The sequence below is a fragment of the Notamacropus eugenii genome, chromosome 3 (assembly GCF_028372415.1).
Source record: "Notamacropus eugenii isolate mMacEug1 chromosome 3, mMacEug1.pri_v2, whole genome shotgun sequence".
Taxonomy (NCBI): Eukaryota; Metazoa; Chordata; class Mammalia; order Diprotodontia; family Macropodidae; genus Notamacropus; species Notamacropus eugenii.
This window is the reverse complement of record NC_092874.1, coordinates 58,568,455-58,591,554: the sequence shown is the minus strand read 5'-3', so window position 1 is coordinate 58,591,554 and position 23,100 is coordinate 58,568,455. Positions and strand designations below refer to the sequence as shown.

Below are 23,100 nucleotides of genomic sequence, written 5' to 3'. Positions count from 1 at the left end.
TGCCTTCTGTAATGGAGCATAATATAGACTCCCAGGTAAATATAAGGTGGTTAGTTTCAGGTGTTGTTTTAGCCTTCTCTTCTTTGCACAATTCACTCCTCTGTAACAAACACTTGCAAGAATGTGACCAAATTTGCTTTTCTTTATCTGAAGAAAAAATCCTTTATCAAAAATTAAAGAAGATCTAAATAAAGCAATACACTTTCCAAACGAACAATGCCAATTGGCCAAGCACTCATGAGGCAGGAGAGAGGGGGTAATTTTATCACGTCCCTCTGTCCAGAAAGCAGGACCATCTGGGCAAACAGTAAATGCCGCATAAGCTGATAACTCCTTAAGCAAATCAAACAAGGTTCCAACTGCTCATGATTACATTTAGTTTGGAATAGCACTGATCTCCTTTGCTGGCTGCTTACTACTGATGCAGCTTGACCCTAGGCCATTCCTCTCCCTGTAGACAGCTAAAGCTCCCAGGCTTCCCCTACCCCAAGAGGCTTCTATCTCCTACATCCTTCAGTCTCTCCTTACAGCCGGGAATACTACACTTCCCATCAGTCCCCTTGATGATAATGAGCTACATATATACATGTGTGTATGTATTGTGATATATGCATGTGTACATATATAGCCCATATAGATATACATCTTCCTATGTATGTATGTGTGTGGTGTACATGTGTGTCTGTATAGCCCAGGGTCACATTATATGTAAGTATGTATGTGTGTATATGTATGTATATGTATGTATGTGTGTGTGTGTATAAAATAAAGTATTTGGGGAGGGTGAGGGCACTAAAAGATGGCTGGATCACTTAGGAGACAATGCCAGGGCTAAACTTCAAAGGACAACAGTAGTAATGTGTTTAATAAATGCTTTTTCAATCAAAAGACATTGGGGAGTCTAAGAGGCAGAGATGAAAAGGGAGTGAATTCTTCAATGTAGAATCTCTCAAAGAGAATCTTCTGCAAAATAGTTTTGGGTCATATTAGGTGAGATACTGCCTTTTCTGCTTGATGGACTACTTCCTGCTTCCTTTCCTAACTTCTCTCAGCCTCAGTTTTCTCATCTCTAAAATGGGGAGAATAATCACGCTTGCATCACAGGTTGTAACAATGATCAAATGAGACGATATATGTCAAGTACTTTTCAAACCTTAAAGCGCTGGATAAATATGACTTATTTATTATTTGGGTTGACCTGATTCTATTATGTCTTGCCTCAATTACTTCAGTTTCCCCAAAGCTTTCGAAAGCTTTGTAATGGCATGCTTAGCTTCCTTGGAGGGAGAAAAGGGTTTTCAGTTGAAAGCATTTCCCTTGTTCACTTCAGGTCTCTGGATTTGTCCTACACTCCCTTACTTGACTTTGGCAATCATCCTGGCATCCATCTTGACCCCCTTTACAGCTTGTCATCACATATGAAAATGGGTGACTACAAATGCCTAGTTTCTTCCACAGAGATCTTCAGACCTGGAGGAACTAAGAAACCACCTTGCAAATCTCCCAAAACACAATTCCTTTATAAAAAGTGGTCAGATTACCATCATTCCATTCAACAGGAACTTGACAGTGAACCCAGCAATGCAGAATATTAATGGCAATTCTACAGCACTGGTACCACAAGAATAGCTCTTGTCATTGCATCCAGAAATGACATCCCTTTACCAACAATTGTGCCAAAAAAAAGAGAGAGAGAGAAGAAAGCTTTCCAAAACAACCAATGCTGTCGACGAACTCAATCTTACAATTAATCAATTTTATTTTAAAAAATCAGTCCCATTCATTCTTTTAGTACCATACAGATTAAACTATTGGTTAGCTAGGTTTTTCACTTACAGACTTCACTTACAGACTCAGCTCAGTATCTGGCACATAGAATTGGGTTAAATTTATAGAGGCAACTATGTGTCAAGAATACCTGAGTTCAAATCTGACCTTATTAGCTGTGTGACCCAGAGCAAGTCATTGAACCTCAGTTTCCTGGTTTGTTGTTGTTCAGTTGTTTCAGTTGTGTCAGACTCTTTGTGATCCATTAGGGTTTTCTTGGCTAAGATACCAGAGTGGTTTGCCATTTCCTTCTCCAACTCCTTTCACAGACAAGGATACTGAGACAAAAACGGATAATTGACTTGCCTAGGGTCACACAGCCAGTAAACGTCTGAGGCCATATTTGAACTCAGGTCTTCCTGACTCCAGACCTGTTGCTCTATACATTGTGCTACCTAGGTGACCAAAACAGAGCTAACAATAACACATATTCCCAGAGTTATTTTGACATCAAAGGAGATAATAATTATAAAGCATTTGTCATAAAGAGTCAGATACAACTGAAAACAACTCAACAATGCCTTCTCTAAACCAACACAAATGCTTCTTCAGGCTCTTATATTCTCTGTGCTTGCTTTGCCTCTAGGATAAATCCTTCTCCACTGACTTTTGATCTTCTATTGTCTATTTTAAACATTCTATTTAAAAGAATCAAAACAGAAAAAGTTGTAATGCTTACCATTTCCACTAATGATAAATAAAGGAACATCCCAGCAGTGACTGTTAAAATCCAGTTTTGAATGCACGGATCAGTTGAGACTGAGAGGCCAATGTAAAGTCCTATGAAAGCAGTGAGGGCGCTTATAAAATTCATTAAGATGGCAATCTTGACAGCAAGTCCAGAACTTAACAGTACAGCAAAATCTCCTGAAGTTAAAGGGGAAAAAAAGAGGATGTTGATTTAGCAGAAGTGAGTTTACATATTCCAAATTAGCCCTGGCAAGACTTACAGGGACACTTAGATATCACAGTTCACAGAGGGCTAGATCTTGAGTCAGGAAGACTGGAGTTCAAATCCTGCCCCAGATGCTAGTTCTGTGACCCTGGATATCATTTAACTTTTGTCTGCCTCAGTTTTCTTCATCTGTAAAATGGGGATGATAATAGTACCTACCTCCCAGGGTCATTGTAAAGATCAAATGAGATAACACTTGTAAAGCACTTAGCAGAAGGCCTGGCACATGGCAGTTGCTACATAAATGTTAGCTATTATTATTGTCATTATTGTAGGCTATAAATTGAGAGACCACATGGTACAGAAGAAAAGGTGCTAAATTTGGAGTCAGTTCAAATATGACTCTGTCACTTTGTGGCCTTATACTAGTAATTTAACCTTTCTGGGTCTCCATTTCCTTATCTGTAAAATAATTCAGTTGGATGAGATGACCTCTGTAGTCTCTTCCCATTCTAAATCTATGATCCTATAAAATGACTGTAGTATTCTAATAAACTCAGTCAAGTTCTTTGTGGATGGTCAGATATATGGTCAGATAATATCTGAAGGTCAGATAAGAAGAGGGACTGCCCCTGTGATTTAATTAACAATTGGGAGACCTGGTTGAGAAGTCTCCTTCTATAGCTAGAGGGTGGCGCCTTCACTGTAACTTACAGTATTAGAAAATTGCCTAGGGAATGAACTCAGAGGTTGAGAGACATATCCAGGGTCATACATCCTGGAAATGTCAGAGTAAGATCCTCAACTCAGATCTTTCTGGTTCTAAAGCCAGCCCTCTGTCTGATATAGTAATATAGCTATGCTAATAGCATATATAGGTCATATAGACCAATCAACTAATATTTTGCTTCATTTTCCAATTGCCATGGTAGGGAAGGAACAGAAAATTATGTTTTAACCATTGCCTTTGTTTAACTGGTCCTAAAGATAGATTATACAGGGTGACCTGTGACCCACAGTTGGTTCTGGATGGTCTGTAACATTTTCAACTTAGATAAATGCAAAGTCCATCACGTGCTTTCCCAGAGTTTCTAAATCTTTCCTGCCTGGGAACTTGCCAGATGAAATTAAGAGATCATATCTGTGGCCTGGTATTTATTCTTTACTTAAACAGGTACTGACTGACTATATATAGGAAAACAAAACAAAGCCAAAAGCAGAAAGAGAAGCAAAAAACAACCCACTATTTGCTGTTAAGTAAAAACATAACACAAAATGTATATGGGACAGTGCATCCACCTTCCCTTGAGGAAATGAATGGCTGTACCGCCTTGGATTGAGTCAAAGCAGCCAGATTGTTTCGTTCCCTGGAATTGGAGGTATTCAAGAGGGCATGGAATGACTGTTTGGTTTGCTGGGGAGGTTGCCGAGGGAATTTTTGCTTCAAGTGTGGGTTGGAATAAATGACCTTTACCATCCCTTCAGTTGCTATAATTCTAATTCCTCATACATTGGTATATTTCCTGTGCTGACAATATTAAAGAATAACATTCAAATAAAAAAGTCTGGGAACTCATACATCTTCTTCATAGGCAGGATTAAATGTATGCATATCCTCCTCGCCAGTCCCATGGGTCCTGAACTTCCTGCCAGGACAGCCATGCGTTTGCTGTCGAAATGGTCTCTAAATAGCCTCTGTTAAAACTCAGACAGGCTGCTAGGAGGTGGTATTGCATTAATTCACCATAACATAGGCACAGGGTAGGGGCAGGAGAGAATAGTACGTAGGACAAGTAAATATTGATAATGGTGAGAAAAGCTGAGAGCACTGAGAATTACCAGGGAAGGCAGGCCCAATGCCAGCCTGAGTCTTTAGGGGACAGAGTACTAGACAGAGCAGAGATGGAAAAAAGGGAGGGATAATCATTGATAATGGGGGAAAGGGCATGGGGGACAGAACAGTGTGTGCCAGAACTCAACCAGATGCTAGAACCTGGTCTGATTAAACTCCTTTAAGGATTAGAATGAATGAAGCCCTCCAAATCCCTAAGGACTTCAAAGTACAGTCCTAACCACAGAAATGTGGTCCATGAAAGTTTCATCTGCCTGATTCTGCTGTAAAATCGGAGGTCTTCCTGCTAACTTTCTGTCTGCTGAGATAAAGGAGCTTGGCTTTCTGTTGTGGTGACTCAGGTCTTCTTTTCCTTCTCATGTTTTGACCTCTGATCAAAAGGTAGATTTAGGACCAATTGGCCCAGATTGGAAAGAAGACTCCTGTAGGCTTGATGCTGGACAAAACCTCCAGATAATTAAGGTGATCTAAAAGTAGACTTAGCTACTTCATGAAGTAGTGAGTTTTACCAAGCCAGCAGTGGGCTGGCAAATGCTTAACAAAACCAAGCTCTCTCCAAAGGGGGAAAAATGTAGATGACATACTTTTCAGTTTAATTTTCAGTACCCTTTTCTTTACCACTTTATCAAGTCGAGACCATCAACCAAACAATAAATCAAGCCCTGTCAATTCCTCAAGGTGAAAATGGCCACCATGAAAATTTAAGTCAGCTCTTGTAAACAGATAGGAGCTGGCTCTGGCTCATGCCTCCCTGAAGGACATCTTCAAGCAGTAGCTAGGAGGACAGATCTGATATAGAAACAATTCAGGTCAGAATTGTACTGGATAGTCAGTCCAAACCTGAACTCTTGTGGGTTCCTGACATTTGTTGTATGTTTGTCCTCGGACAAAGGGAAGATGTCATATCAGGAATGTAACAAAGTGAGCCTCTCAGAATGCTCTTGATCTCATGGTGTATGTACTGCAGGCACACAGGGCTGTGGACAAACCACTCATGGCAGGAGGCATGTGAATGCCACCTTCAGTTTTTTCTAGATGATGGTGTTCTCTTAGAGTAAAATATGCATATCAAGATGAATGGGAAGGTACCACTCAACCCACACCAAGAAAATTGCTTTGGTTTGCTACCATAAAGCCCTACCTTGCCCCTTCTGTCTCCTGCATAAGACTCAAAGACTTTCAGGCAGTAGAATTATTCTGGACCTAGAAAACCAGGCACTAGAAGTGAGGGTTGTTCCCTAGAGTTTTTGAAAGACAGTATGATGTATTCTACTAGTGTCAAACTCAAATTGAAGCTGACCTCTGTGGGGTTGCATTTTGATTTACAGAACCACAAATTAACATTATCTATGTTTTATTGTAGTCTAATTTATTTTGATAAACATTTCCCAATTACATTTTAATCTGGGTCAGTCTGCACTTGAGGTCTGTGGGCTGGGGATTTGACAACTTTGGTGTAATGGATAAAGAGCTGGCCTCAAAACCAAGAGTCAGAAGTGTGTTGGTAAATGTTCAACAACTGACTCTCCTAGGGGCTGGGAGTGGGAAGATTGTATCCATAATCCACTTTTAAACTTAATCCACATTATTAACATTTTATCCATCACTTCCTTAAGTCTAGACTAGGGGTAGGCAAACTACAGTCTGTAATCCAAATGCCATTCACACCTGTTTTTATATTGCCTGCAAACTAAGACTGTTTTTTACATTTTAAAATAAGGTCTTATTGTATTAAGTTAGGTGTTTATTGTATTTTTACAAGTTAAATGTGTAAAAACTATTCTTAGCTCTACTTTTTAAACATACTGGCTAATTGTAATCACCACCAATAGGGAAACAGGTATGTTTCCCAGTAGTGCTTAATCTCACATCTGCTTCCTCCAGTCCCAAAAGTTTTGGCACACTGCCTTCCTTTATATGCTAACACCTGGGCCCCCCAAAATGACTGATTAGCCAATCTCCCCATGGCCTGGGTACATCAGTAACTGACAATTTGTTTCTTTGCCTGCTGTAGAATGTTGAAAAGCAGAACAGATTGAAATCATCAATGAGGCCCCCTTAGAGTTCCTTACTATCTCTAACTGAGATACTCCAGTCTTCCATCATGGGATCCCATTGTATCAATTAACTCCATAAATCCTGGGCTCCCTTGGGATAGGATAGGAAAACAACTGAAGACAAACTGTGTATCATACACTTTTGCCCAAGGTTGACCTTCTTGTTCTATATGTTTCAGAAAACTTATCCATCTTTTATAAGTTGACAGGGTTTGAATTATAAGGCTATTAAAACATATTCAGAAAGAAAAAAAAGTTGGTGTCTATCTGCTACCATATGCCTGTCACTTTAATTTCATGCCTGGCTTTAAACATTTAGAATAAATCAGCTTGATGAAGCCATGGTTTGGTTTTAATTAAAATGCTATTTTTTCATCAGTCTGTTTGCTGACATATTGGATAAGGTTCCCCCTCTTGATATTTTTCCCACATATAACATTCAGATTTGCAAGTCCTAGCCAAAGGTATTTAAAGTGATGTTACATGAAAATGACATTCTCCCATCCAGAATGCTCTGAAGCACAAACTATCGCTCTCCATCCTTGGGAAATATTATGAAGATGTCAGATTGAATCTTATCTTGGGCTATAGAAATATTGCCATCTTCTCTCTTTTCTTCCTATGATTTAAATGGAATATGACCTGAAGCTAGTTACCATTCAGTGATAGGCTGGAGAGAAGGAGAAAAGAAAACAAGTAATGTGAGGTTACACACCAAGCATAACTAATTTTTCAGCTATTAGAGGACAGCTGGTAGAAAACTGGTTGACTTACCCATTTCATGTGGAATTTCATGGCACAAGATGGCAATGGTTGTTGTCACCCCTGACTCAGTGGAAGATGAGAAGGCGGCTCCGATCACAAGACCATCAGCAAAATTGTGAAGGCTGTCACCAACCAGTATCATAATAGCTAAAAGACTAATCGCTTTACCTAGAGAAAGGGATGAAGATGTAAAGGCTAGCCAAGAGGGGCTACGATTCTTCTTGATCTTCAAGAGTAGTAAACTTGTACAAGACGAATTTCACTTTCATTTTACCTATCAATAGTACCATTTAACTAAGTGAAATACATAGTCCCACTTAGTTAAATATTTTCAAAAGGATACATCATTAAAGAGGGATCTCTAAGATGTTGAACTTGTGAATGGAAATATTGGCTAATGAAGTCATTTTTTCCTAAGCTCGCTACCTTTCTTATGAATTCTCTTCTGGTCAAATTGGCTGATTTGCCAAACATGGCATCCCATCTCTTGCTTCTATGTCTTTATACAGGCTGTCTCCCATGTCTGTCTGTCCGTCTCTCTTTGACAGACACTGCCAAATAACGCACCAAGAAGTAGTATCCACATCAACGAAATCATGTATTTTTGGAATATAATTAAAAGTAATAAGATTTTTTTTTTCAAAACTGATAACTTCTACAGTGTCATGATCCAAGGTCACATGTAATTAGACACTTCAACATATTAAAATCATATAAATGACTCTAAATTCCTTTAGGGAAGTCAGTATAGTAGATAAAGTGCTGGAGTTAGAGTCAGGAAGACCTGAGTTCAAATCTCGTCCCAGATACTTACTGGCTGTGTGACCCAGGGCATGTCACTTAACCTCTGCCACCCTGATTCCTCATCTGCAATATGGAGAAAATAATGGCACCTACCTCTCAGGGTTGCTATAAGGATCAAATGAGCTAATATTTGTAATGTACTTGAAAACCTTGATGTGATCTATAAGTGTTTATTATCACTGTTATTGCCTTTGTATCCCCACATAGATACATTGTCTTGTGTGTAAGTGCTATGCCTAATACTCATCTAAAAAACTGAAGTCAGTTGCAGTAATCAACCATCTTGTTCCCATAAATTTTAGTATTGCTTTGGAGAATTTGTCACTTTAAAGTGAGTTATCAAGATAAATGCATGTCAAGAATTCCATAACTCACTGTAACCACAAATATAATGTGATATCAATCATATATTCAAATGTTTTGCTTATTATTGTTTATTAAAAATCCATGGCATTCTGATATGATTAATAATTAGCTCCAAATACTGTGGTATATAATTAGTCCCTCACCCCCACCTTGGGAAGATTGTCTAGGCTTTTGGTTTCGTCTATTTGGAGAACTTCAGTGTGAAAGCTCCTTCCATCATACAGATTGAAATTTGCTCTGTAACTATTAGATTAATGTTATAACATAAGATTAATGCTACAACCCAAGGTGGGGATAACAACAATGAAACACTCATCCCATTAAATGCTAACGGATGTGAAAACATAATAAGTGTTTTTAAATAAACATTTGTACAATGCAAAACAAACAGAGATTTTTTTTTCATGGAAATGACATTGTATTGACACTGACTACACACAGTCCAAGATGTAATATATTCAGATAAAAAGTGGAAAATTCAGGTAATTATCCAGATGTTTGTCCAGGTTCCAAAAGTGGTTGGATGGGTTGGCATCATGGAGACTGCATAAATTTAGTCTGTTCTAAAAGGGATCAGACAATGTGCCTGGCCCTGGATAAGTTGTACAAAAGAATAAATCTAGCTATTCAGCATCTTGAAAAGGAAAAGCCACATATTTCAAGAAGATTCCCTGTAGTCACAGTAGATTCTTAGATATGATGTTTTACATATCATATTATAAAGTATCTGGCATTGTAGTGCAAAGATTTGGAGGCAAATTTGAAGTTAGAAGGCCTAGGCTGAACTTTAGGCTTCATCATTTACAGGTAGCATAACTGTGGCAAGTCAACTGTCTTTCAGAAAGCTCACTCTCTTTGCAGTCAGAGGACCTGGGTTCAAATCCTGCCCCTGACACGTACTACCAACTGATGCTAGGCAAGTCACTTAATCCCCCTGAGTTCCAGGATTCCCCATCTACATAATGAAGGAATTGAATCTGATGGATTCCAAGGTCCCTCATCTGTAAAAATGGACTAATAAAACTTGCACTCTTTCTTATGAGGGAAGTAATTTGTAAATGAGAAATTTCTATATATTCATCTGAGCTGGAGAGGATCCGAGACCACTTAGCCCAACTCTCTCCCTTGAATAATGAGGAAGAAACTGAGACTCAAAGAGAAATTAGACGTCTTACAGTCACAAAGGTACAGTAGTAGGTGGTGTTTGAAACCAAGTCCAAGTCAAAGAACCCAAGACCTAAAGCAGGAAGGTACCTCAGAAACCATTTCTAGTGCAATCCCCTCATTTTACAGATAAGCTAGTTAGCTAACATTTATATAGCACTTACCATGAGCCCAGCACTGTGCTAATTGCAGTACGATTATTGTCTTATTTGATCCTCACAACAACTCCAGGAGGTAAATATAATTATTATTCCAATTTTACAGATGAGGAAACTGAGGTAAAGAGAGGTCACTTGACTTGCCCAGGATCACATGGCTAGAAAGTATCTGAGGTCAAATTTGAACTCAGGAAGATGAGTCTTCCTGACTCCAAATCTCACACTCATAAAACTACTTGCACAAGAGGATGCAGATAATAAATTTTAAAGATGGGAATTAAACCCAAATCCTCCAAATTCAGTCCAGTGTTCTTTCCTGTACCATATAACTCTCTGGATCACAAAGAAGTTATATGATTTGCCTCAAGTCACATGGGTAGGAAGAGGCAGAGCCACTTATTGAGGTCCCTCGAATCCAAATCTAGTGTTCTTTACATTATACCATAAGAAGGAATTATTATTATTATTTTATCTGAATGACCAGAGGCAAAATACAATTTACAAGTATTGAGGAATGCTAGACCAGGGAGAAGTAACCATGACACATCAAAAGCTTTGGGGGACAAGGTTTTACCAAAACATAATTATTTCATTCTAGTAAGAAATGGCTTTGAAAAGTCTTCTCATCCATTTCCTTTTTTTTTCAGAAAGGATGGTCATGCCAGAAGTCTAGGAATGCATTCTATTCGTAATGGCAATCCAAGACCTTTGACTATGTCAGTAGAGCATAAAGTAAAGAGCTAGTAATTAGCAGGTTAACTTGATCAACAGTGAAAGGCAATCTGGACAATTTAAATCTCCAAGTCTATTTGGGCAGCCTTGAGCTCATCTTGTTTGGCTGTTGAATTTATTGAATTAACCAGACATTTGCCGGATCTCCTTTGTTACCACATTGACAAGAGTGAAGACTTTCCTTCTGTAATTCATTCCAATATGTTACATTCTTGAAAACTCCTCCCTGTATCCAATCTGAACTCCCTTTCCCCCACAAATACTATAATTTATCCTATTTCTCCCATTTTATCACCAGTGAAAACAGGGAACAGTTAGTTCCCAGAATCTTTTTTTTATTTTATATTTTAATATTGATGGACTCATCCTTCACTCTTCAGCTCTTTTAATCTTTCCACCTTAAAGAATTAGAAAATAAAACCCTCTGTCTTTCAGGCTCTGCTTGGATCCCTCACATATCCTGAACACAACTGATCCCACTTCACGATGACTAAATGCTACCTTGTACAAGAGTGAGAGGTTACTCCATTTGATCCTCATTTGTAGTTTTTCAAATAAAACTATTGTAAAAGCTCAATTAAAATGTAAGATAATAAGGTGGGGGGATTAGTCCCATTCCTTTATATTCTTGTATATAATACCAAATAAGACACAAGTTTCTTTAAATAAAACAGTGACCAAGTCACATTCTATCTATACTCTACTGCACCTCCAAGTATTCACCCTGCTCCTTCACCACCACCATGAAGTACCCCATGGGCAGGTTTGAAGTTATTTGCGATAGTGTTGGCGAAGGACACAAAGATACATAAAATAAATTTCTAATCATTTTATGTGAACAGTCCTTATATCAGTTGTCTGGAAACTTCTCGATTCCAGTAATGTTGGCAGGTTTATGAAATTTTCCTGCCAATTTTCAGAATTAATGTGGATAGTTCTTGCTAACATTATTCTTTTAAAATGTGGAATTAGGTCAATATCTTTTTTTATCAACAGTCCAGAGCAAAAGGTACGTTTTTGTGTATTACTGCATATTAAATGAAGTTTATGATTTGTATTTTGCCTACATTGAGATTTGTGGTCCTTAATAAACATTTTAAAAAAAGAGTTTTTTGCAAAATATTTGGAGTTTAGAGACAATGTGATCCATCACTGCAGTGTGATCTATAGTCTTAGATCGTGGGTGCCAAATATTAGCTTACCAACTGTTTTTGTTTTTCATTATCAACCTGTGATTTCATTGGTAATGAGAACTTCCTGTGAGCAAATTCCCTCTACCAATGCAGATTGGCACCTGCTTTATAATCTTAGAGAGTTGCTTGGAGATGAGGGGAAAGAAGGGTAATTAAGGGTTGAAGCAACTTCTCCAGAAACTCACAGTCATTATGAGTCAGATGGAGGACTTGAACCCTGGTCTTTCTAACTCAAAGACTGTCTCTAACTACTACACCACACTGTCTCTGTATAGATCTTTCCAAAGCACTTAAACTCCTTACATGCATGATTTCATTTGATCCCAACAGGCCCCCTGTGATGGAATTGCTTTACTTATTATTAGCTCCATTTTTCAGATACAAAAAATGAGATTGGGAGAAGTAAAAATGATATACCCAGAGTCACATAGCAAATCAATATATGAGGAAGAAAGGAACTCAGCTTTTACTGGATCCAAGTACAATGCTCTATCCACCATGCCAAGTAGTTGTCGGTTACCGTCTGGTCAATAAGCATTTATTAAGTGCTTACTGTGTACTAGGCACTGTACAAAGCCCTAAAGATACAAAGAATGACAAGAAACACAATTCCTATCTTCAAAAGGTTTATAACAGAATAGGGAAAATGGCATATGAACAACTAGGTATATACAAGTTACATACAGAAATAGAGACTGGGATATATTTAAATTTGAGGTAAGGAAAAACATACTAAAATTTCCAACCATTCCTAAGAAGAGTAGACTGCCTTGGGAAGGCAGTAGGATGATCATCACTGGAGGTCTTCAAGCCAAGTCAAGATCATCTATAGGGTAGGATAAGGAAGGTATTCTGATTTAGCTATAGGCTAGATGACAAAGCCTTTTAGGTCCCTATCAGTGCTTTGATTCTCTGATTCTGTGATATTTGTACATAAGAATCTTCTTTTTGGTTATAGTTTGCCTCTATTTTAGGTGTCAATTTTTTTTCATTTTAAACTTAAATACAAAACAAGAAAAGAAAAAAAAGTCCATTGTCTTGTACATGCAGGACATGAGATGATTCAATACAAACCAATAAATTTCCATTTCAAGAAAACCTATATAATAAATACTACGTGTTGTTTTCAAAGCTGTCCAGCTTTTCTTTGCTTCCTTGTAGGTTTTCTTTTGTTCTCTGTTGTGTACTTTTTGTTTTAGTTTTCCCCTCCTTCTTCCTCCTAATTTGCATGTATATAATTTGCATAAATATATATCTCTCACATGCAGATATCTATAAACATACACATATATGCAAGACCATACTATGCTTATTTCCACTTGTCATCTGTTTCAGTGAAGGTCAATAGTATCTTTTTTCATAAATTCAAGTCTTTCCATATTTTTCTAAATCAAACAGCTCATTTTCTATGCCACAGCAATATTCCAACCTAATCATTTTCCATCTGAAACACTGTCTATGAAAGTTTTCCCCCCAGTTTTCTATATTCCATCTATTCTTGGCTACATTGGTTTTATTCATACAAGAAAATGATATTTATTTTATTTTGCTCTTTTTTGAGAAAAGGGAATATAGAGAGCATATTCAAGTATAGTCTTATAAAATCTATGAGACAAAATGTATTAAAATGGCATTTTGGGATACACTTCCATAATGCCTTTTGTGAAATGGCAGTTGAGCAATCCAACTTGGAATGAGATGTTACAACTATTTGGATTTCAAAGACCATCTCCAAAGAGATGGAAAGCTTTCAGAGATACAACCTTTAAATATTACCACTGTTCCTTCCTAGCCCCTCAACTCTTTACCCTGCCTCCATACCCTTCAACATAATGGGATTTGAAAGTTAAGCTTTCACTAGAGATCTTATATGAATGTTTGGTAGGCCCAGAATAGGAAGAGAAAGCAGACAGTGGTTTTACTTGCAATTAAGGATTGATAAAAGATAAATGATGGATAGGTTGTATGATAAAGGAAACAACCGTGAAATGATTGACAGTGGGGTACAGGTTCAATAAGAAGGCAAATGAAAAATTTAGATGATTTGAATTTGGTAATAGAGAGATCATTAGACTTTAGAGAAAGCGGTTTCAGTAAAGTGGTATGAGTGGTAGACATTGGAAGGAAGCAGGAAATAGGAAGAAGGAAGAGAATAGATACTGAGAAGGTCAAACCAGAGGTATAGCTTTTTGCTGCTAGTAATTTGGCAAGGAAGGAGAGGAAGATGATAGGATAAAAGCTTAAAAGTATGAGAGGATCAAGCAGAGGTTTTGTTTGTTTATAGGACTGGGAAGACATGGACATGTTTATAAACAGAGGGGTAGATCAGGATATTGAAGATATATGGGATGGAGTATTACTGATAGGAAATGGTCATAGAGAAAGGGGGAAAGAATGGGATTAAGGAGGGAGGTGGATTTGTCTTGGCATAAAGTGGCCCCTGTGACACTGGAGGGAAGAAGTCTAGAACAGCTGATGACTTAAAAAGTTTACATATAAGGAGGAAACTGAAAGAGTTTATGTCAGATGGTCCCAGTCTTTTCAGTAAAGTAAGAGATGAGCTCATCTGCTGAAAGCAAAAGGAGAAGAGGAGGAATTCGAGGTTTGGGGACAGATACAAATTTTTGGAATAGCTATATCATGAAATATGACAGAGACTCAAGAAGAGATAAATAAAAGAATTGCTAAATATCAATGAAGTCTCAAATACAGTTAGATAGCATAAACTTGTAGCCAACTCAGAATTCCTTTTGGGTTTTCTCCAACAGTACCTGGGATTAGGAATGGAGAAGATGGATTATAGGAGTTGCTTGGAGCCAGGTGGTTTTAGAGAAGATATGTCATGAGGTTAAGAGATTCAAGGATGAAGAAAAATTTGTACATAAATGAGCTAGAATTGACTAAGGAGGTAAGTATGGCCTGTTCTGTTCTGTTGATGGAGTAGGAGACTAGGGAGGGATTGAGTAGTCATAATGTAGGTAAAGAACAGGTTTTAGAAGAGTGAGGGAGATGGTAGAAGGGGATTTTTGTCATTCTTCTACTCAAAAATCTTCAATGATTTTCCGTTGTTTACCATATAGATTATACACTTCTCAGTCTTGCACACAAAACTCTCCCCAGTTTGGCCTCCACCTATTTTTCCAGTCTTATCTCTTACTAATCCCCTTCATAGACCCTATGTCAAAATCTAGCTCAATAAAATCTCATTCTCCCAAATAAACTCTATACTTTCTTGCCTCTTTGTTTTGGTTAATATGTTCCTTCCAGCTACATTGGCCTTTTCTTCCCCTCTTATTATACATGTTGAAATTCTTTTCAAAATTTAGTTCAAATTCTCCTCTGATAAGTCTTGGTTTTGGAACCCCACAACTCGGGTGTGAATTTGGGCTCTGCTATTACTGCTTGTGTAACTACAGGCAAATCTTTTAACATCCCTAAATGTTAGTTTCTTCATCTGTAAAATGAGGGGCTTGGATAAGAGTTGTATCCTTTCCTGCTCCAAATAAGCAGTTTCCAGAAAGTGGTCCAGAGACCCTCTAGCATCCTTGAAGTCCTTCTAGAGGATGCATGAGGTCAAAACAATTTTCACAACAATAATAATAATATGATTTAATTTTTAGTATAGTACATATGGATAGATACAGCCTACATAAATAAAAGGTTTTTGTAGCCCCCAATCATTTTAATAGTGTAAAGGGATCCTCAATAACTTTTAAGAATACAAAGAATGTTGAGACTGAAAAATTTAAGAATCATTACTGAAACGTACTGTGAGCCCTTAGGTGAACACAATCTTTCCTTCCCTTTACTACATTCCTAGTGTTCCATGTGTAGTTCTCATATTTTCATATTACACATGTTCTTTTCATAATTTGCATATGTGTTAGTTTTGTCTAGTAGGCTATCAGTTCCCTGAAAGCAGAGGCAAAGTCAGATTCATCTCTACATCTCCTATAATGCCAGTCAAACTGCTTTGCATGTAATAGATCTCAGTCAAATATTTATCTTCCTAGGAATCATAAATTCTGAAATAAGGAAAGTCAGAGAATAGAAAAGCTTAGATTGAAAAAAAATAAGAACAAATGAACTCTCAAATGAAAACTGAATAAGGAGACATTTTGGATTTAGACTAAGCCAACATGACTCGTATTGTTGTTAAGGTTGTTCAGTGATGTTTGACTCTTTGGGATCCAGTGGATCACAGCACGCCAATGTTGTCCATGGGGTTTTCTTGGCAAAGGTACAGGAGTGGTTTGCCACTCCCTTCTCCAGTAGATCAAGGCATACAGAGGTTAAGTGCCTTGCCCAGGGTTATGTAGCTAGTAAATATCTGAGGCTAGATTTCAATTCAGGTCTTATTGACTCCAGGACTAGCACTCTATCCATTGAACCAATGTGATAGACTCCTGAGGAGAATATATAGTATGTTGTGACAATCGATGAACACTAATGGATGCTTAGAAGTTCCCACTGATATATACATACATATATGTATACTTATAACATATATATTTATGTAACATTCATATATGTACATACACATATGTATGTATACATATAGCCATATGTGTGTGTGTGTGTGTGTGTGTATATATATATATATATACACACACACATATATGCCTATATATGACTCATACTCCAAGTGGGGGTAGCTAGCTGATTCAGTGGATAGAGTACCACTCCTAGAGTCAAGAAGACTCATGTTTGTGAGTTAAAATCCAGTCTCAGACTCTTACTAGCCGTATGACCCTGGACAAGTCATTTAACCCGGTTTGCCTCAGTTTCCTCATCTGTCAAGTGAGTTGGAGAAGGAAATAGCAAACCACTCCAGTACCTTTGCCAAGAAAATCCAAATGGGGTCACAAAGAGTAGGACATGACCTAGGAAATGACTGAACAAAATCCACATATTATTTAAAAGGTGCTAAAATGGCAAAAATATTTTCTTCTCATTAAAAAGACTGAAAATCTCTCTATGAAATGTCTTCCTCTATAGAAGATAGGCTCCTTGAGGGCAGGGACTATTTCATTTTCCTCTTTGTATTATCAGCAACTGGCACAAGTTTCCAGCACACAGTAAATATTTAATAAATAATTGTTGATAGGTTGACATTAATAAGGAGAATGAGATTTGGGGGAAATGGTATATCAGTATCAATGATTATTTTAGGGAGGTACTTGACTTTGAGATTTTGAAGATCAATTACAAAACTGGCATTATAGTAGAATGCAAAATATCAATAGAGTTTTGACAACATTTAACCTTGGATTTTATCTGTTCTGAAAATCCAATGAGATAATATTTGTAAAACACAGCATAGTTCCTGGCACATATTAGGGGCTTAATAAAAGACTGTTTTCTCCCTTCCTCCCTCCTCAGTTTTCAATAGCAAGTGTTTCCCACAGTACTTACGCTTCCTGTTTGAGCCAGTCAGACCATCTATTGGAATTTCAGCTGTGTCTGAATCTTCGGAACTTTTCTGTGTGGGACAAAAAGTGATCAATGAAAGACAAGGATTTTCTATCACTGTTATTCAAAAGTTAAAAAATAAAGTTGCTACAATTGTTAAGGAGACATCTTAAAAGCAATCGTTTTCATTTTAGTGATTAACTTAGAAAACTAGACCTGAAGAGCTGAAAGCAGAGATATATTTGACCATAAATGTACTCTGCATAGAAAATTACTTCCCAGTACTGGCTAGAGGCCACTGAAGTGGTTTGTCATTTAGGATAGTCTTAAATTATGAAAGTATCTATGAAACTGAAAGGTTATACATAAGATTCTCAGATTAATTTGTGCTGTCCCTATATATTGTCAAGATTCTCTTACTAGCCTTCAAATACATGGTATATTCTGTACAAAAAAGTGATACACACATATCAAATTTTGTTCATAGTATTACATCATTTTTCATGTTTCTTTACCACTCAGTAACTCAATCTTGTTTGGGTAACAAGCTACACCAATGGACTTTGGAGAGAAAATGCAGGTTTCTGAGGGTAGAGTTTTTTGCCTTCAGCCATTCAGGTCCCAGAGGAGTGAGGGTTTGAAATCAAACCTTAGATCGTGAGTCAAGATTACAGGATATGATTTCTGTGACTGACTCATAGTTCATCAGCAGGCCATTCATTGCCTATCTCTGTGCCTCAGATAGTTATTGGATAATGTGAAGAGTTTATTTTACCTGTCTACTCAACTTGACCACTATGGAGATGATTCCAAATGTCATTGACACAACCTCTGTTCTAAACAAAATATGATGCCATGGACAGATTTACCCAAGTCCAGATGTTACAAGAAAGGCCCCTCATCACAGCAGTTATCTAAGAAGCAACATGAATTAAGGGAATCTTTCTTTGGCCCAGGAGTGTTTTATTTTGTTCTGTTTTAAATCATGTGGAGGCAGCAAGGCAAGAGATCTGCGCAATTGGGTCAGTCTAAAAGGACTATTCAGAATGACTGAAAAATAGCTCATATTTCTGATATATAAAGTATTTTCCTTATAACTATTCCATGGGGTATGTACACCAAAGGCCTATGGCACACTGGAAATGATACTTTTTAACTCTCAGGGCATAAACAATATCTGGGATTCAGTTCAATGATAGGAATCTTAGTATTTATTCCAGTTTCCTTATATATCCTTTCCTGACACAGCATGGAAAAGAACTAATAGGCAAATATCCAAGACTAATCATTGACTACAAATAATTACTCATATTCCTCATTCTGCCTATCCGGTTCTGAAAAGAAGAAGAAATTGGATCCTACCAAATAATCCTAGTGATTCATATACTTTTGATTTTGCTTCTGGTTGACCTTACAATTTATAGATCAAAAGAAGGGGCTGAGGTATTCAAATAATGCAAATGTATTCAGATAGTATCAGAATTCTGCTTCAATACCTTTTAGCACCTCAATTACTTCACTGAAATAGAAGTAATGAAATCTAAATGTAAATAAGTTTTATGTTTCCAGGACAAGGAGGGTCTCTACCCCTCCTGAAAAGACACTAAACATACTCCAATATTAAGTGCACTCGGGCTTCCTTTTTTAAAATTGAGTTTTCTTGTTTATGTTTCTTGAATAATGGTGAACCTGGGATCTGTTAGGGAAGATTCTTATATTTCTGCTTAAACCCAAGGAGAAACTCCAGTCAAGTTAACCTACCTTTGATCCCTCTTACTGAGGACATACTACCCTAACGTCATAGTTATCTAAGGCAAGTGTTTTCCAAGATTAGTTATTTAAAAAAACAAACAAACAAACAAACAACCTCAAATGTATTTATTCTTGCTTTGCTGCTGCCTTACATGGAAGCTAGAATGGATATGCCATGACATGAACTTAATTTCTGTGCATTAAAATCTGGTAGAGATTTCTGTATGGGTAATTTGCCTCATTGAAAGCATGTCATTGGTCAGCTTATTCTCCTGTTAAGAAATTAGCACCTATGATAATATGCATTAATTGATTCCTTTTCCAGATATCTGTTTACCTCCAACCAGTCATGGCCTAATGTCACTTAAGTTAGAAGACCAAAGGTCTTCATGACTTTTCTTCATGAACAGATTCCTTTGAACAATCAGAGAAAGTCCATAATGCCGATCTATTCTCTACTTGTACAGATAACAGTGATTTGAATCTGTCAGAGGGAAAAATGTCGTTTGCATACCAAAACAACTTCCAGGTGTCTGGCAGTTCTTCTGAGAAGCACTAGTTATGATTAAGAATAGATAAATCACCATAAATCATCAGTGAGAATCACATTTAGAGGTTCTACGGATTTTCATCTTTTCATTGAGGAAAAAAGGAAAGAAAAAAATCAAAGAAATATTTGAGACGGATGACCTACCAACTGAATAGTTGAGGTGGATTTGTCTCTGCCTGATTGGTCATTTAAGTCAGTGCCCACTGCAAGTTCGTGGGAATGGCCCACATGCCCATTAGCTAGGGATAGGCCCTGTTGGAGGATGAGGATGTTTCAGTTAATGCCAGAGCCAGATGAATGCAGGTGTAGCCTTGGCCAGATAACAGAATTAGCATTTCTGTTATCTAGGAAAGTGATCCGCTAGAGAACAAGTACCTTTGGAAGTGTTCTAGCTGTGATAAAAAATTGTTAATGGACTTTGACTTATAAAACTCCAAGCCTAATCTGAAAAATTAAGCAAGAATTCTCATAATTTCAAGGTGATTGAGGGCTTTTGAAATTAAATGCTGAAAATTACTAGTTGAGATTAAAGAAAAGAACAGTGGTGGGTTTTTACATTGTCTGTTAGAATAGGCTTGTTCAACAGCCATACTTGCTAAAAGCTTATAATTTGTGTGTTTTTTGATTGATGTACCCAAATAACACAAATTAAAGTCGAAGTTCGCCACATAGAAAACAAAGAAACTTACACAATTTGAAAAAAACAGAATTACTGTTGAAATATAGACAACCCCAAATGTACCCAAATAACAGAAATTAAAGTCAAAGCTCACCATGTAGAAAACAAAGAAACTTGTGCAACTTAAAATGAAAACAGAATTATCATTGAAACATTGAGATCCCCTTCATTTTACACAATGCATAACATTAATTGTTCAAGTACTTTAAAGTATATTCCTTACCAGGAATTCATTTAGCAGAAGCTTTGAGACGCAGAAATAATCTTAGTAAAGATCTAAGTGTTAAATGTTCTGAACTGTCATGTTTCTCTCTTGCCTGTATTCCCATCCTCCCCTTAGAATACAAGTTATTTCCCTAGCTTATTTTGCTAGTTCAGGGACATCACAAAGCAGTCTACCCTGACCTTTCTTGTCTCCCATAGTATATTAGTGTGGTCCCAGAGGAATCATGCTGAGAGTCAAGAAATGCTTTAAATGAAAGTGCGAAGGAGAACCTGCAGTTCAAATGTTACTTATCTCTAGGATGCTAATGAATGCTTCCTTACAGTCATAACTTTTTATTTAGGTCACTCATTAATATCAGAACCACCGAAGAACTAGTAAGTAAGGAAAAACTCTGAGGTTGAAGGTAAGTCTAAGGGAAGGAATGAAACTTGGGAGTCAGAGAAAGTGTATTTGAATGCCAGCTCCGTATCTTACTAAACATAGTTAGGTCTCGTAATCATCTGCAAACTGGGGGTGACAGTTGTATCACCTACCTTCTTAGGACTGTTTGAGGATGCAGTAAGAGATTGTATATGTGAAAAAAGAGCAGCATAAATATAAGCTATTAGTAAGATATTTGGATGATTAGGTAATACAGATCTCCCTTAAGCTTAAAACACATGCACACATGCACACACACACACAGACGCGCACACACACACACAGACACACACACACACACACACACTTTTGGTGTCACCTAAATAGTTATTTTGTTTTCATAACATGTAACAATGAGGAGAAACAGTGTATATATATATATATATATATTCTATCTGAAACCATACTTTTTTATTACATGACCAATTTAGCCTTAATTTTTTAAGGCTATAAATTATACCTTTTCATTTTTCCACAGCTTTGGGGATAAAGAGATGTTCAACCCATTTGCATTTCAACAAATCATGGGAGCGGAGTAAAAGCTCAATATGCATTAAGGGTCCTATAGAGCACTGAGAAAGTAGTCAGTCCTTGAATGCCTTAATAAACAGAATGTCCAAAACAAAAGAGGTGATAGAACCACTGCACTCCGTCCTAGTGAGGTCAATACTGGTACAATTCTGTGTTTAGTTCTGGTTACCACCAATTATGAAGGATATTGTAAACTTGGAGCACATATAGGGCAGTTTGACTAAGATGGCAAGGAAACTAAAAAATCATCTCCTATGAGGATCATTTAAAGAAACTTAGGATCTTTCACTGGAGATGAGAAGACGTAGGGGGACATGGAAGCCTTCTTTGAATATTTAATGGCCACCATATGGAAAAGGGCTTTGTTTTGTATGGTCCCAGGATTAGAGGTAGAAATGAAAAGGAAGCAAATTTTGATAAGAAAAGACTTCTTAACTGTCAGAGCTATACAAAAATGGCATAAGCTACCAATATTGTTCTCTATCTTTGGAAATCTGTCAGTGAAGGCTGTATAACCACTCATCAGGATTTTTGTGGAGGAAATTCTGGCTTCAGATAGTACCTGACCCCTGAGACTCCTTAAAACTCTGAGAAGCTAATAATTCTGTAACTTGCCATAGTTCTATTCTCTGAGACCATAGGAGCATAGATTTAGAGAGAGAAGGGACCTCCGAGATCATTTAGTGCAAATCTCTCATTTTATATTTGACAAAACTGAGGCTCATAGAGGTTAAGTTGCCCAAAATCACATAAGCAAGTGGAAGAGCAGAGATTTTAACTTAGTTATTCTAACTTCAAATGAAACAAATTTTTAACTGTACCATATGCTCTCTGTGATTTCATTTATAAATCCCTCAGATATGAAAGTATCAGACATTTGGGGCATTTTTACATTTTTTCCTTGGGAAACTAATCATTCAAAAGTTAACTATTATCTTTGCATTTGAATTCTTCATTCCTCATTGAGTAATTATTTCTGATTCTAACATGTAATGTCTTCCAGCTTCCAAATCACCCAAGGGAACTTTTTTTTTTAGCAAGCAAACATATTTAACAAAGCAAACAATGAAATAGATGGGGTAGTTGTTAATGGCAATAACAGGATACATATAAGTAAATGGACATTATGGCTCAGGAGAAAGATAAAATCTTAGATCCACCAAGGAGATAATCTCACCTGGGTCTTGCCTTCCCACCAACACTGTATACACTGGTACACAGCATCATAGGGATGTCCTCCAGAGAATTGCTCAAGCCCACTTAAGGTGAAAGTGTTATAGTTCTTCCCTGGACCAAAATTTTTATAGTCCTTGCAAAGACCAGCCAGGGTAAGCTCTAGACCTGTGACTATAGAGGCTAAATATATACATCAGTTCTTTGACCAACAATAAGGGTCTCTCTCCTGGTGTCCCAGGTAACCAACCTGTAGTACCACTGAAAATGAAATAGCATGGAATAGATGTGCTCTGGCCCACTCTCCCAGAGCCAAGCAGGCTATGAATCCCCTAACCTTGTGGGGTTAGCACTGCCGCCATTGCTTTGAGCTCTCACTGGCTCCTCCTTCCATCTCCCACATTAAAGATCAGTGAAAAGGACCCCACTTACACAAGGAAGCCTTTTGATAATTAGCTATAAGTAAATTAAGGACCCTCGTTTTTTGGATGGGATCTGGGATTTAATAGGGAATTCTAAGAGAGGTAATGTGCTGTTCTAATAT

General features: G+C 37.4%; 1 protein-coding gene across 1 annotated transcript in view; it reads right to left on the bottom strand.

Annotated features, from left to right (window-relative positions):
* Window positions 1-23,100, bottom strand: part of SLC39A12 (solute carrier family 39 member 12) — a 109,180-nt gene that overhangs the window by 18,428 nt on the left and 67,652 nt on the right. Inside the window, exons 8-11 of the mRNA XM_072650250.1 lie at window positions 19,672-19,779; window positions 17,229-17,295; window positions 7,406-7,564; window positions 2,507-2,694 (exon numbers count right to left, since the gene is read on the bottom strand). Coding sequence (XP_072506351.1) covers window positions 2,507-2,694; window positions 7,406-7,564; window positions 17,229-17,295; window positions 19,672-19,779 — 522 coding nt within the window. The remainder of the gene's footprint in view (window positions 1-2,506; window positions 2,695-7,405; window positions 7,565-17,228; window positions 17,296-19,671; window positions 19,780-23,100) is intronic.